General features: G+C 46.4%; 1 protein-coding gene across 1 annotated transcript in view; it reads left to right on the top strand.

Annotated features, from left to right (window-relative positions):
• Positions 1-6,943: 6,943 nt before the first annotated feature.
• MX1 (MX dynamin like GTPase 1) overlaps positions 6,944-16,143 on the top strand; it is a 29,170-nt gene continuing 19,970 nt past the window's right edge. Inside the window, exons 1-5 of the mRNA XM_068972456.1 lie at positions 6,944-6,973; positions 9,629-9,705; positions 10,361-10,457; positions 14,255-14,447; positions 14,961-15,098. Of these exons, the coding sequence (XP_068828557.1) occupies positions 10,368-10,457; positions 14,255-14,447; positions 14,961-15,098 (421 nt within the window). The 5' untranslated portion in view covers positions 6,944-6,973; positions 9,629-9,705; positions 10,361-10,367. The remainder of the gene's footprint in view (positions 6,974-9,628; positions 9,706-10,360; positions 10,458-14,254; positions 14,448-14,960; positions 15,099-16,143) is intronic.

Genomic DNA, 16,143 nt, shown 5'->3' on the forward strand with positions numbered 1-16,143 from the left:
CCCTGGGGAGAGTTCTCCAGAAGGCAGGTAACATGCACTGTTACCTCCTCCATTGGAATATCAAACCTTCACCAAGTGATCACGACGAATGCCAGGTAGACAGCTGGCCTTTATCCAGGAAAAAATGATTTTGGAATGGCCACCAACCGTCCCCAGCGACTCCACATTGGGCCACATGAGAGCTTCTCCATCCAGTAGCTCAACGGTAAAGAATCTGTCTGCAATACAGGAGATCTGACAGGAGATGCGAGTTTGATCCCTGGGCGTTCCATTCCTGGGTCAGGAGGATCTCCTGGAGGAAGAAATGACAACCCTCTCCAGTACTTTTGCCTGGGAAGTCCCATGGACAAAGATGTTTGGTGGGCTACAGTCCCCGCGGTTGCAGAGTCCAATTGGGCGACTAACACCACCACCAAGCCTCGTCCCAGGGCCACCAACTCAGCTCCACCAGAGTGACAGACCCTGCGTTTCTAATAAGCTCCAAGGTGAAGCCGACACTGCTGGCCGCGGGACCTTCCCTTGAGAAACACGGATGTACGTCACACGCACAGAAGACAAAACGCGGCAGTGACACCAGACAGTCTCCAGGGGGGACTGACAGGGCCCTGACCAGCGTCAGAGAGGGGAGCATGGCCCTGGTGGGTCGGTTCCCAGGCCCCCCGGAGCCCCGCGCAACCCCGCGCTCCGGAAGAACTGCGACCGGGCTGGATGCAAGGTCCCAGCAGCAGCGCGGCCACAACCCGCCGCGCACGAGACAGCCGGGCTGCGAAATGATCCGGCGGGGCGGGGACCGGGCCCCTAACTCCACCCCCTCCACCTCGGGCGAGTCCTTCTGTCTCCTGAGGCTCCGCCCCCCCACCCGCGCACCGCCCCCCCCACCCGCGCACCGCCCCCTTCTCTCCGGGTCCCTGGACTCCGGGGTGGCGCCAGTAGGACTTCCTCTCTCTGAATCGGAGAAGAAGAAAGCGAAACCCAACTTGATAGACTGGGAAACCGGAGATCAGAAACTGAAAGGCTTAGGGGAACTCTCCGGAGGTCATGTTAACCTCCGGAGTGGTCATGGAGACCGTTCTGCAGGAGTAGAGCCAGTCCTCCGACTCTTCACTCACTCATTCTTTCATTCTAGAAACATTTATTGAAATGCCGTGTGTCAGGAACTGTGCTGGATCACAAGGATAGCAACAAACACCACCGACATGGCCGCCCTGTTGATGGCCTGGTAGCAGACAGGGCGTTCAAAAAAAGACCAAGGCTGTGCGATGAAGCCATGGTCGTGGGAAGCCGGGAGCTGGGGCGGGGGGCTCCCAGAAAGCGAATCTATCAGGCCTGGAGAAGGACGGAGGCTGGCTGACTTCTGAGAAGAAGCCCAGGTGGAAGATGAGAGCCCTGAATTGGAAGTTCTTGTGCAGTGAGGAGGCATTACATTCAGACAATGGAGGTGGAGCAAGGTGAGGCTGGGCATGCCAAGCTGAGCAGGTTGGAATGCCTCTACCCTCTCCCACCTCTGCAGTAGGGCGCGGCGGTCCGTTCGCTTCCCACAGGTATCTGAGGAAATGCACCAGTTACAAGTAGGGAGTGATGCATAGAAGACTGCTCAGCCTGGTTTCCCATTAACACCAGTGCACCTCTCCTCTGCAAAGCCAGGCCAGCAGGTGATGAGAGGGGTGGACAAGGGCCAAAGAGACCTACAGAGCCCTGAGCACCCAGGACTGCACAGGCAGGAGGGGTTCTGGAGACAGTGTTTTTTTTTTAGCCTCTGATATGCCTTCCTGGAAAAGACCCTGATGTTGGGAAAGATTGACAGCAGGAGGAGAAGGGGGAGACAGAGGATGAGAGAGTTGGATGGCATCATCGACTCAATGGACATGAGTTTGAGCAAACTCTGGGAGATGGTGAAGGAGAGGGAAGCCTGGCATGCTGCAGTCCATGGGTTGCAAAGAGTAGGGCACGACTGAGCAACTGAACAGCAACAAATGCTTTCCTGTGGATGCTGTTTTCGCCAGACACTTGGATGATGTTAGGAAACAGTAAGAAGAGGATAGGGGGCTTCCCAGGTGGTGTGAGTGGTAAAGAACCCGCCCGCCAATGCAGAAAACGTAAGAGACATGGGTTCGGTCCCTGGGTGGGGAAGAGCCCCTGGAGGAGGACATGGCAACCCACTCTAGTATTCTTGCCTGGAAAATCCCCATGGATAGAGGAGCCTGGCAGGCTACAGTCCATGAGGTCGCAAAGAGTGGGACCCGACTGAGTGACTAAGCACACACATGATTACTAAGCACTCACTGTTGGTAGGTAGTTAGGCATTGGAGCATCCAAGCTTGATAGACCTTTATCAAGATGACAGCCTCACTGAGGAGGTGGCCATATCTGCACTACTCAGAACATCCATCTGAAATGCAAAGAATCTTTGCTTGAGCTAATTAGGCCCACGGAAGGGGAGAGGTCGAAGAGGTGCGACCCAGGCTTAGAAGAGGTCCAAGCCAGGCTGGAAGAGGTGAGACCCAGGCTTAGAAGGAGCTGTCCAGGGTAGCTGCAGAGACAGGAAACACACAGCTGGGGATTGGCCAGAAAGGAGAATGTCTCTGGGAGCCCAGGATGACAGTGAGGTCAGCAGAAATGGGATCAGGGGTGGTGGGTGGTGAGTTGGGTGCTGAGCCTGGAGGGCAACTCTCAAGGGCTATGAGTGTGACACTTACCTGGTAGAATATAGTGTCTTTCTAGTAGGGGAAGAATAGTTCACAATTCAGGCAAAAGGCTGTGAACCTCCTAAGAGCCTCATCTTGTCAGCTTTAGCATGGAGAAAAGATGCTAGGGAACCCAGGCTTAAGAATAAAAATCTTGATTGCAGTCTAAGCTCCTTCACTTCCTAGTCAAGGGGCCCAAGAGTAACCTAACTTGTTGGCCTGTCTCCTCATATGTAACATGACTGTGATGATCTTACTCCCCTGGTTCTGAAGTGAGTTATTTTCTCAAGGTGGCACCCACATGCTATGGCCTAGAGCATACAAGCTATTATTGTCTTATTATTAAATTACATCCCAAACAAGCTCCTGGGCTCTTTAGGAAACTACCTTCTAAGGTGCATATAGAAGCAGCAGATACCAAAATCCCAGACCAGGAGGCAAGAAGGGGAAGAGTGTGAAGCATCTGGGCACCAATGTTAAGGATACACTTGACCTACTGACAGTGAGTGATTCTTTACACACTGAACTCCAGGCACCTCACTCACCTGTTCCTAGTTCTGGCCCAGGCAGTGACTTTTGCCCTGGCCAATTTTCACTTTCGCCAGTGGCTCTTCCTGAGTTCATTTCTGTACAGGAGTCAAGGGGAGAGCCTCCTGTGGTTTGAAGAAGTAGGATCATGCCTCAGATTTAAGTCTTCACTCTTCTTTGTATCAGCTGAAAAAATACATACAACCTAAAAGTTTGGAGATATGCATTATTCAGCAGAAACTTTTAGGACTGCAAGCCCAGGAGGCAGCATCTCAAGTGACCCTGAGAAAACTGCTCTGAGAAGAAGGGGGCTGGGGAGAAGCCAGGTTATATAGATGTTTTGCAACAAAGGGCAGGTAGTTTGAATGCCAACATTTTTTTAAAAAATTATAGAAAATAAGATATCCCAAGTTAAGGAATTTAGCGGCTTTTCTTTGTATGCGCCCAGTCCAAGCTATGGTTTTTGGTTTTTCCAGTAGTCATGTATGGATGTGAGAGCTGGACCATAAAGAAAGCTGAGCACCAAAGAATTGATGCTTTTGAACTGTGGTTCTGGAGAAGACTCTTGAGAGTCCCTTGGACTGCAAGGAGATCCAAACAGTCCATCTTAAAGGAAATCAATCCTGAATATTCATTGGAAAGACTCATGCTGAAGCTGAAACTCCAATACTTTGGCTACCTGGTATGATGAACTGACTCATTGGAAAAGACCCTGATGCTGGGAAAGATTGAAGACAAGAGGAGAAAGGGATGACAGGATGAGATGGTTGGATGGCATCACCGACTCAATGGACATGAGTTTGAATAAATTCTGGGAGTTGGTGATGGACAGGAAGGCCTGGTGTGCTGCAGTCCATGGGGTCGCAAAGAGTCAAACACGACTGAGCAACTGAACTGAACTGAACTTGAACATTCTTTGGCATTGCCTTTTTTGGGGATTGGAATGAAAACTAGCCTTTTTTAGTCCTGTGGGCACTGCTGAGTTTTCCAAATTTGCTGACATATTGAGTGCAGCATTTTAACAGCATCTTCTTTTTGTATTTGAAATAGCTCAGCTGGAATTCCATCATCTCTACTAGCTTTGTTTGTAGTGGTGCTTCTTAAGGCCCACTTGACTTTACACTCCAAGATGTCTGGCTCTAGGTGAGTGATCACACCATAGTGGTTTTTCAGGTATTAAGATCTTTCTTGTTTAGTTCTTCTGTATATTCTTGCCACCTCTTCTTAATACCTTTTGCTTCTGTTAGGTCCATACTGTTTCTGTCCTTTATTGTTCCCATTTTTGCATGAAATGTTCCCTTGGTATCTCTAATTTTCTTGAAGAGATCTCTAGTCTTTCTCATCCTATTGTTTTCCTTATTTCTTTGCATTGATCACTGAGGAAGGCTTTCTTATCTCTCCTTGCTATTCTTTGGAACTCTGCATTCAGATGGGTTTATCTTTCCTTTTCTCCTTTGCCTTTCACTTCTTTTATTTTCTCAGCTATTTGTAAGGCCACCTCAGACAACCATTTTGCCTTTTTGGATTTCTTTTTTGGGGGGATGGTTTTGATCACTGCCTCTTGTGCAGTGGTACAAACCTCTATCCATAGTTCTTCAGGCACTGTCTATCAGATTTAATCCTTTGAGCTTACTTGTCACTTCTACTGTATAATTGTAAGGGGGTTGATGTAGGTCATACCAGAATGGCCTAGTGATTTTCCCTACTTTCTTCAATTTAAGTCTGAATTTGGCAATAAGGAGTTCATGATCTGAGCCACAGTCAGCTCCTGGTCTTGTTTTTGCTGACTTCTCCATCTTTGGCTGCAAAGAATATAATCAATCTGATTTCAGTGTTGACCATCTGGTGATGTCCATGTGTAGCATCCTCTCTAGTGTTTTTGGAAGAGAGTACCATGATGGCTGCTAGATGGCAAGTATTCTCCTTCCTGAGTTTCTTTAGGGCTCACGAGTTCACCGTAAGCTGTGGCTACAATGGCTGGTGACTGTGACATCCTTGTTTACCGATATGGCCGGAAATATTCCATTTCTCATTTGTAACTAGGAAGTAACTGAGGCCTGGGTGGGTAAGCAGCCATGCAAGGGTTCCTTGATAATTGCTGGGGAAGCCTGTGTTCTCCCATTAGACCCCAGCAGAGGGCCCCTTAGAACGTGCCAGACTTCAGGCCAGGGAGCTGCTCTGTGTGGCCCCCTCCCCTTCTTTTGGGTGCCACCACATTGAAATTGGTTCCATCCAAGTTTTCCCGATGTGGCTGAAGAATGTCACCAGCCATATCAGTAGACAAAAGATATTGCAGCCATCACACCAGCAGCCACTGCATTTTTTGACCTGTGACTGTACGTCCTTCAGGGATTCAGGATGAGGAAAAGCAGGATGCTGGCCCTAGATGGCTAAGGTGCACAACAAAGGAATAATTTCAAGGAGCCCAGACTCTTGCATCTTCCCATACATAGAATAAGTGCTGAATTCATGAACTTGGGATGTCTGGTTTTTCTTTAATAACAGTAACTTTGTTAATATTTTCACTACCTGGATTTTGTTGCAAAAACTCCTATATATTCTGGCTCCTCTCTGACCTGTTTGCTGCCATCCCTAAGAGCAATGTGAGAGGCTGTCTTCCAGGGTAAGTCCTCAGCAAGTCCACCAAGTAAAATATAATTCTCAATTTTTTTAGGTGTGTATTTTTTTTTTAAGTCAACATCTGACCCCAGCACTTGGAAAAGGGGCAGTTCTGGGTCTTTGTGTAGGGGGCAGGTGACCCTCTATAACCACAGGAGTCTTTGTGGGGAGGATACTTGTTGTCCAGGCTTCTTAGCTGAGCCAAGGAGGATGGAGGTGGGCTTTCCAAAATGAAATTTTACTCCTCATCCCCAAAGCCCTCCGGGAAGGCTCATCTTTAGGTCTATTTGACCTTGGTCCCCCACTTTCTACTCATTTCCATCCTGAAGAAATCAAATGAGCTAAACTTCATGGAGGGCTTGGGACTTCCCTGGTGGTCCAGGGAACCCTTTGCTTCCAATTTAGGGGGCACAGGTTCCATCCCTGGTCAAGAAACCAAGATCCCACATGCCATGCAGAGCGGTCAAGAGATTTAAAGGTGGATGGAGGGGGCGGTGCTTGAAGAGGATAAGGAAAATTGAGAAAGGAGCCTGATGTAGGTCTGGGTGAGGAGGGGGCTAAGGGGGTAGCTCCCTAGCATGCTTGAGAATCCCTACCGGTGCTGGAATGTTCCCAGCGAACCTACAGCAGAAGTTTGATACCCAGTTATCAAACAACCAAAGGTTAAGGGACCAGCTAGGTTCCAAGCTACCTTCGGCTTTGGATGACTCGGGGCTGCTTGAGCAGAGGTTCTCAAACTGTCAGAAACTTCAGAAGGGCCGGATAAAGCTCGGGTAGCTGGGTCCTGCTCCCGAGTTTCTGGGGCAGCAGGTCTGGGTGCGGGCCGAGAATCTGCATTTCCCGCAAGCTCCTAGGGATGCTGTTGGTGCGGGGCGCACCTAGAGTGCTTCTGGAAAGATACAGCTGAGGGTGCTGGGCGCAGCGACCTCGGGAGGCGCCGGTGCGCAAGTGCGCTACCCGTTCGGTTTCGGTTTCCTTTCCGATGCAGCAGCCCTGAAAACTCTACGAGTTTCGTTTCCCCGAGGCTGGGTGGGAGATGAGGGACGGGGAGGCGGGGGCAGCGAGCTGGGGGCGGCGCTAGCGCTGCATAAAGCCGAGGAGGGCCAGCGCCGGGAGCCCGCCGGTCACTACGCTGGGGACGGGTAAGTGTAGCGCTCCTGGGTCTGGGCACCCTCCGCGGGTCGGGGCATTTGGGCGTTTGGCTGGGAGTTGAGCGCTCTGGGATGCCGGTATTGCGCAGACTAGGAGAAGGCGATGGCACCCCACTCCAGTACTCCTGCCTGGAAAATCCCATGGACGGAGGAGCCTGGTAGGCTGCAGTCCATGGGGTCTCGAAGAGTCGGACACTACTGAGCGACTTCACTTTCACTTTTCACTTTCCTGCATTGGAGAAGGAAATGGCAACCCACTCCAGTGTGCTTGCCTGCAGAATCCCAGGGACGGGGGAGCCTGGTGGGCTGCCGTCTATGGGGTCGCACAGAGTCGGACACGACTGAAGCGACTTAGCAGGCGATAGTGATGATGACATGATGATGGTAATACAGTGTTGGCTGGGTTCAGAGCATAATTGATGCTGCTTTCCCACCGACACGCTGCTGAGGCTCTTGAGTGACGCATCAAAAGCAGCAGGACGCCCCTCCTGTCCTCCAAGCACTTTTCTGCCTGAAGAAATAGGAAGGTGGAGCAGAGCGTGTAAAAAGGGTCTCCGAGGGAGCTAAGGAGTGCAAGCCAAACAAGTCTACGCCGGGGAGGTATCCTTGGAAGCGCAAGGACCCAGGGATCTTCCCCAGTCTCGCTGGAAACAGGGATGTTGTAACGGAGGGTCTCCGCGGACAGGTTTTGCCTAAGGGACCGTCCCTATAGAGATGGGGCATGCGCAGAAGTGCCCTCCGCGGAGTACAAGTCACCCAGGGGATGGAGAGCTGCTTCCCCCAGCTTGCGCAGCGGGATGCAATGGTGTGGGGCCGGCGCAGTTAGTTCTGCGGGTGGAGCGAGGTAGGACAGTCCTGGGGGCTGGCTGAAAGCCCAGGTATTGCTGAGACCTGCAACCCGCAGAGCAGCCGGGGGTGGCATTCTCGGAATTAATAAGTCAAATTTTAAATCAAGTGTTTTGTTGGACTTAGGGAAGTAGGAGGGGATGTGTTGATTTCTTCTTTATTGTAGTCATTCGCAGGCGGCTGGGTCAGGATGCTTCTTGTGAGCTGAAAAAAGTGTTTTCGTTTTACATCCTGGCTTGGGGGCCACTGTGCTTACTCTAAGCTGTAGGGAACATCCCTTTAATGATTAACTTGTGGCGAAAGCAATAGTGTTGCAGAAAGGGGGACCGCTCAGGGCCGGTAACTGAGCTCTTATCTAACACTCGGAAATGGATCGTCCAAGGAGACACACACGTGCTGACAAAGCAAGAGATTTTATTGGGAAAGGGTACCCGGTGGAGAGCAGGAGGGTAAGGGAACCCAGGAGAACAGCTCTGCCAAGTGGCTCGCAGTCTTGGGTTTTATGGTGATGGGATTCATTTCTGGGTTGTCTTTAGCCAATCATTCTGACTCAGGGTCCTCCCTGGTGGTGCACACCTTTTTCGGCCAAGATGGATGCCAGGGAGAAGGATTCCGGGAGGTGGTTGGACATGTGGTGTCTCCTTTTGACTTCTCTTGAACTCTTTCGGTTGGTGGTGGCTTATTAGTTCCCTGTTCCTTACCAAGACCTCCTGTCATGAAACAACTGATGCAAATGGTTACTGGGGTGCCTGGCCAGGGTGGGCGGTTTCAGTCAGTGTCCTTCCCCTAACAATAGAATATAAAGATAAAAGTAAATGACACAGATCTAATATGGTGTCAGATTTGTTACTCCCTATTACAATCGTAAACAGTTTAAATATCAGTGAGTTTTTGGAAGGCAAAACACTTCCACGAGAAAAAGCAAATATAAGTTCTTAAAGGATTACCTGGACTGAATTATTTGGGCTGTTCAGTTCGGCAAGTGCAGCCAGATGCTGAATGTGACAAGTAAGTAAAACACTGATTTTTATTACTGAGATAGCTTTGCCCCAGAGATCCAAATTGATTTTCAAAGACTATCTGAGATAGGTACAGATATTTACGATGTACAGACAAAACTCACAAGACTTGGTTTTCAGGGAATGTCACTTTATGAAACAAAGAGAGAGATTTTTTGTTCTCAGAACTTCCATGGTCATCGAGTGCTAGCTCTGGGGATCAATGATGCCACATGACTGGGTACAGTAAGGTCAGCTGAGGTTGTGGTCTTTAACCCGGGGCCCCAGCTCCAGCATAGGAGCCCCCGGACACACGAAATCTTTCCAAAGGCAGGGGGATGGATGGTGGTTAAGAAATAAATTGCCAGATTCCATAAGCATTCTTTAAAGTTGATCACCTTTCAAAATCACATTTCACTATACAACGAACAGAATCCATCCCTCCCCCACACTGTTTTTTTTTTTTTTAAACAAGCTTGCCCTTTCAACTTGGCCTTTCAGTGTGGATCCAAAATCTGCATAGGCCTTGGGGGAGGGTCCCTAGAGAATATACAAGAAGAGTATCCGAAAAAAAAAGTGTTGATTCAGTACACTGACAGCAAGTCTCTCTGCTTTATCCTTCAACCTTAGAATTTAAATATTTAAGGTTTACAAAAGGACTCAGGGAACTGTGAACTTCCTTCAAAGCACATCCCCTCTGCATCTTCACCATTCTCAGCAATGGGATGTATGGCGATGAGCACTGACATGGATTGTATTCATCGGGTTTTGGTCTAATTTGTATGTTTTGCCTGATTCCAAGGTGGTGTTGGAGGAGAGCTCTGCATTTCTGCCAACTAATCAGCACTACATTGTCAAGTAAAAGGAAAGTATATTGAGGTAAGTGCTTTATACTTTTTATAACACTTATTTCAAGTCCTAGGAGAAATATATTTTCATTTACTTTTATCCAATATTATTACATAAGTCTTAATATTGAGAAGTTTGTGGTCCCAGAAAAAAATTATAATTTTTTAACATATATTCCAGTGGTTAGGACTCAGCACTTTCACTGCTGGGACCTGAGTTCAAGCCCTGATCAGAGAACTAAGATCATGCAAGCTATGCTATATATATATGTATATATAAAATGTTTGGGTATTATCAAATATTTAGAGTCCCTCATCTACATTGGAAAGAGTCTTACAGTAATTTTATTTTTAAACATAAATTTTAAAATGCAGAAATTTCATTCTTTGTTGCTGTTTAACTTTATGGTGAAAAAATTTTTGATGTTCACCCTGTAATCATGATGGGAAATACAGAGTTTTAAAAAAGCTTTTGGCATCCGGAAGCATGTCTCTGAAGACCACTGAGCTGGGATGGAGCATGTCATCATCTGACATTCGGTTCCTTGGAGTTCTCCTGTCCTTTCTTTCTGAGCTCCCCCTCTGCCTCAGTGTGTCTCATGGTGGGTTTCGTTCCATGATTGAGTGTACCCAGCTCCTGAATTGTGTTGATCCTGATGTGCTTGATTTACGCTGAACTGATAAAGGAAGAAGATGGTTCTTTCTGACTTGGATATCAAAGAACCTGATTCACCTGAATCCGGTCTAAATGGAAGTGACGATATGGTGAGGGAACATGAAACGGTAAGTTGATGCCTGAAAACCCCTATCCACATGGACATGAACTGTGTTCACCTGTGGGCTGCCCATTGATAACAGTGATACCATTGCTGCCCAGGGATGCGCGCTTCCTCATCTCTCCAGGGGCTGGATGTGGATGCAAAGATGTGACTCATTCTGCTTGGGCCCTTCTTGCAGCCAAATGCCATTAGTGTTTTGCCTTAGCTGATCCTGAAAGTGAAAGTGTTAGTCACTCAGTCATGTCTGTCTGTAACCCCATGGACTGTAACCTGCCAGGCTCCTCTGTCCATAGGATTCTCCAAGCAAGAATACTGGAGTGGGTAGCTATTCCTTTCTCTAGGAGATCTTCCCAACCAAGGCGTCGAGCCAGGGTCTCCTGTATTGCAGGAGGATTCTTTACCATCTCAGCCACCTGGTTGAGGTGCAGTTTTGGAGTGGAAAATCCAGGCAAGAGGCCGATGGGCTGGTGTAAGAATTGGGCCCAGGCACTGGGCCCAAGGAGCCCTGTGAGATCACGTGCCCACACCTTAGTTCAGTCTCAAGCTCAAGCCTCCTAAGTGTCATTGTGATATCTCCGACAGTGAAGCCATATGGTGTCTTTTCTCCCAGGAATGAGACATATTTTTGGTGGGAATCAAACTTGGCTTCTGGAATCAGTTCAACCTAAATTTGATTCCACTGCCGACACTTGCAGCTGTAAGATCTTGGGTGGTTACTGCTCCCTTTAGAAGCCTGGTTTTCCATTTCTAAAATGACAATAATAAGAGCATTTACTTTGTGCAGCTGTTGAGAGGAGGTAGAGGCTGGGCACTTAGAAACAGCTCTGTTTATTGCTGTCATATGTTTTAAAGCAATGGCTCTTCAGCTTCTTTCCAATTGACTCCATTTTAATCATCAGTGGTTAACAATACTTTAAACAATATTATAAACTGCACCAAAGGACACAGAAAAATAAGAAATTCACCCATCTTTCCAGCACCATGATATAACTGTTGTCTCTTGCCTGGCTGTAACTGGCAAGGTATAGGGCAGTAGGAACTCATAATGCTCACACCCACATGTTTGAATGTTGTTGTTGTTGTTATTCTAGAGAAGGAAATGCAACCTACTCCAGTATTCTTGCCTGGAGAATCCCATGGACGGAGGAGCCTGGTGGGCTCAGTTGCTAAGTTGTGTCCTACTCTTTGAAACCCCATGGATTATAGCATGCCAGGCTCCTCTTTCTTCCATCTCCCAGAGTTAAATTCATGTGCATTGAGTCAGTGATGCTATCTAACCATCTAATTGTCTGCCAAGCTCTTCTCCTTTAGCCTTCAATCTTTCCCAGCATCAGAATCTTTTCCAGTGAGTTGACTTTTCGTATCAGGTGAATCTAGCTTGGCCTTTCTGGCCAGGTTGAACAAGGTGTATCTTATGACCCAGAAATTCCACTTCTAGGTGTTGACCTTGGTTCTCAGAGTATGATCCCCAGAGAAGCAACATTAATATCTCTGGGGAAGTTTGAAATGCAAACTATCACCCTCACACACCCTTCCCCAGACCTAGTGAACTAGAAATTTCAGGGGTGGGTCCTACCATCTGTGTTTCTACAAGCCTTCTAGGTGATTTTTCTTTGTGCTGAAGTTTGAGATGCATTTTGCCATGTTTGTACAGCACTTTTTTATAAGCAAAACCAGAAATAACACAAGTGTCCATGAGTAGTGGAATGCATACATAGATTGTGGTATGCAGTAGAATTCCACACAGCAGTGAAAAGTAATGAGCTAGACTTCCAGGTATCGTGATGGCTGCTTCTAAAAAGCAATGGTGTGGCTGGTGACTCTACGGTTCAGGCTCAACACTTTAACTGCCGTAGGTTGGATTCAATCTGTGGTTGGGGAACTAAGATCCCCTGGAAGCCACATGGCACGGCCAAAAAAAAAAAACATGAATAGACTGTGGTGAATCCCCTAGAATCAGGTCACAAAAGAAATATACTGTATTATTCCATTTATATAAAGATCCAGGCCACCATAAGCCATGTATTTTTTAGGGAAAGATGGGTGAGTGGTAAAATGAATGAAGAGCAAGGACGTAGTTTTCATAAACCTGGAAATAGAGGGACCCTCTAGAGGTAAAGGGGTTTTAGGAGGAAGGTGCCTGGGGAGGGGTGGACAAAGTGTCTCAAGTACAGGGAATATGTGTTTTCTTAATCCAGGTGGTTGGCACATGCATTTTGGCCAATTATCGTTCATGTTTTATAAACTCTTGGGAATGAGTGATATAAAGAAATGAAAACAAAAAGAACCCATAAGGAGGGCTCAAATAGGCCACTGATGAGTATGAAGGTTCAGCCAGGTATGTGCATAGCCACCACAAGGCTTTCCCTGGGGATTCAAGCCCCAAATCTTTCTTAAGTGTCATTATTGAGAAAACTCACACAGGACACTTGTTTAAAAATAGTGGGGAAGATTTTATTCAAGACTATTGCAGTAGAGGAGAGAGCTTGAACTTAGTGTGGATACAAGGACAAGTGGGCAGCATAGAGGAGAGGAGAAGGAATTGCCAAGAGTAATTTGGGAAGGGTAATAGGAGGTGAAGAATTGATGTTTTCGAACTGTGTTGCTGGAGAAGACTCTTGAGAGTCCCTTGGACTGCAAGGAGATCAAACCAATCAACCCTAAAGAAAATTGGTTACCACAGCTTTAATAATAATTATGGAAATCAGGTCATGTTAACCCTCCAACTCTTTTGTTTTTCAAAGTCATTTGACTATTCTAGGAGTATTTAGACTATTTAGATTTACTGTGATTGTTAATATAATTGCACTTGGAAAGATCATTTTGCTATTTGTTTTCTGTTTGCCTTATTCTTCATTTCCTCTTTTTCTGCTTTCTTTTGAATTAACCAAGTTTTTTATGATTTCATTTTATCTCCTTTGTTGGTTTATTGAGTAAAACTATTTTAGGGAGTATATCATGTCTTTAATTTACCAAGTTTACCTTCAATCACTAATATATTATTTCATATATAAGAACCTTATGATAATGTGTGTCCATCTCTCTCCTCCCAGCCTTCATGCCATTTTTGTCATGAGTTTTTTATTTTATCAATATTTTAAGTCCCCACATTACATTGTTATTTTTTTTGAAATGGCCAATGTCTTTTAAAGATATTTAAGTAATAAAAAAAGTATAGTAGTCACCATTTCTGGTGTAAATTCCTTGGTGTAGGTTAAAATGTCCATCCAATAACATTTTCCTTTGGCTTGAAGGGCATCCTAAACATTTCCTGTAGTGCAGGTCTGCTAGTGATGAATTCATTCATTTTTGTGCATCCAGAAAAGTCCTTACTCACTTTCTCATTTTAAAAGATATCTTTTTCTGAGTAGAAAATTTTAGGTTGATGATTTTTCTCAGTACTTTAACAAAGTTGCTACACTGTCTTCTCATTTGCATAGTTTCTACTGAGAAATATGCTATAAATCTCATGTTTATTCCTCTGTACATAACATGTCACTTTCCGGCTGGCATTCTGTCCTCATCACTGATTTTGACCGATTCGACTATAGTGTGCCATGATATAGTTACTTTATGTTTCCTTTGCTCTGGGCTCATTGAGCTTTGGGGATCTTTGGGTTTTCATCCAGTTTGAGGACATTTTAGCTATTATTTCTTCAAATATTTATTTCTGTTTTACCCTCATTCTCTTGATTGGGGAGCTTTAATCACCTGTATACATTAGGATGATTGAACTTATCCATCTTTGATGGAACGTGACCTGCAGGCTATGATAGAGATCTCCCATTCTGCCTCTTCCAGGAGTCCAAGGGCAACCTGTACAGCCAATATGAGGAGAAGGTGCGGCCCTGCATTGACCTCATTGACTCTCTGCGGGCCCTGGGCGTGGAGCAGGACCTGGCCCTGCCCGCCATCGCCGTTATCGGGGACCAGAGCTCGGGCAAGAGCTCTGTGCTGGAGGCCCTGTCTGGGGTTGCCCTCCCCAGGGGCAGTGGTAAGCACTTGCCTTCTGTGTTAGCTCAGGCTGCAGTAACAGAGGACCTCAGACTTGGGCTTAAACAATAGAAGTTTACTTCTCAAAATTTGGGAGGCTAGAAGCCCAAGATCAAGGTATTACCAGGGTTGGCTTCTCCCGAGGCCTGTGTCCTCCGCTTACAGAGGACTATCTTCTCCTTGTGTCTTCTGGGGGATGATGGAGAATGTTTGCAGAAGTCTGGGGTTTCCCACTGCAGTGTACCACCTGGGCTGATAGAAAACACTGGGGTGAAGCAAGAGATCTAAAGTAGGGGATTTCAAGTCAAATTCCATCTGAAATGTAAATCCTAGATGCACAATCGTGAGTCACCCCAGATAGGACGCCTCAGAGAGTCAAAGGGTGAGAACAGGGAGTTTGCAGTTTTGGGAGCCTCCTAGATGATTATATACAAATTTAAGAACCACTGGTCTAAGACCACCATATAGGACTGTTAGCAGCAGAGTATAGACCTGATGAGTAGTGGTTTCCTAGGTATTGTTACAAGATGTCCTCTCGTGCTGAGGCTGAAAAAACTTGAGAATGAAGGCGAGTGGAAAGGCAAAGTCAGCTTCCTGGACAGAGAGATTGAGATTTCAGATGCTTCACAGGTGGAAAAGGAAATCAGTGAAGGTAAGTGTCTCATGATTGTTCTTCATGCCTATTTGGATATCTGGTCAACCAGGTGAACTAGATGGGGTCTGCCTGTCACTGTCCCCACTCTCCCCTTTCTAGGCTTGTTCTGGTCCCTCAGGAACCTTCCCTTCCCTCCATCAGGCCCCCAGCTCTCTTGTATTTTCTCTCTCTCTTTTTTTTTTTTACTCTCATTAAGACCAGTGCTTTGGACAGAATCTGACCTCAGTAATTTATTACTTAGTATGTAAGTATGTATCTGAGCATAGTGTGAATTTTGAAGCTTGTCTTCAAATATGGAGTATTTGTCCTTTATTCAAAGGCCTCCCCGCTCCACAGATCTGATGTCAAGGTGTGGGGCCAGGGGACACCTTCACCTGTTAACAGCTTTCCAAAATGCTGGCTGGAACACCACTGAATCCTGTTCAGAACTGGAAGTCTTTTTCTTCCAAGAGTGGGATGCATGTGCTTGAATAATCCCCAGCTTAGAATAATATATGCCAGGTCTCAGTAAATGCACACCACAGAGATTACTGTATCCATTTGAAACATCTGAAAAGAGAAAATTGATGTAGATAGGGACAAAGTAGGGATACACTTAGTTGCTGCTGAGTGCGAGTGAGATGAGTAAGCAATTTTCCCTTATTGACTTTAATTTCTTCCTAGTGTGTCACGTAATTAAGTTCTAGTCACTTGGGGAAGATACAAAAAATGGTATGAACTGATATCCAGCAGTAGGAAAGAATGGATTTGACTCTATAAAAACTGGAAGCACTGACTACCATTTACTGGCTGTTGTGCAAAAATTAAATAATGTTATCATGAAGATGTTATTGTGTGTTTGTTGGGATTAGGTTGCCTGCAGAAAATGCAAAATTAGTGTGTATCAGTTAGTCTTTGGTGTGTAACAAAACAATCTCAAAACTTAATGGCTTGGAACAGTTTATTTCCTGTGATTCAAAGGATCAGCTGGGCAGTTCTTTTCCTCTAGGATGATTTGTCTGGGGCCAAGAGTCTAGGATGACCTCAGGTACCAACCCAGTCC

Source organism: Capricornis sumatraensis, chromosome 1 (genome assembly GCF_032405125.1).
Source record: "Capricornis sumatraensis isolate serow.1 chromosome 1, serow.2, whole genome shotgun sequence".
Lineage (NCBI taxonomy): Eukaryota > Metazoa > Chordata > Mammalia > Artiodactyla > Bovidae > Capricornis > Capricornis sumatraensis.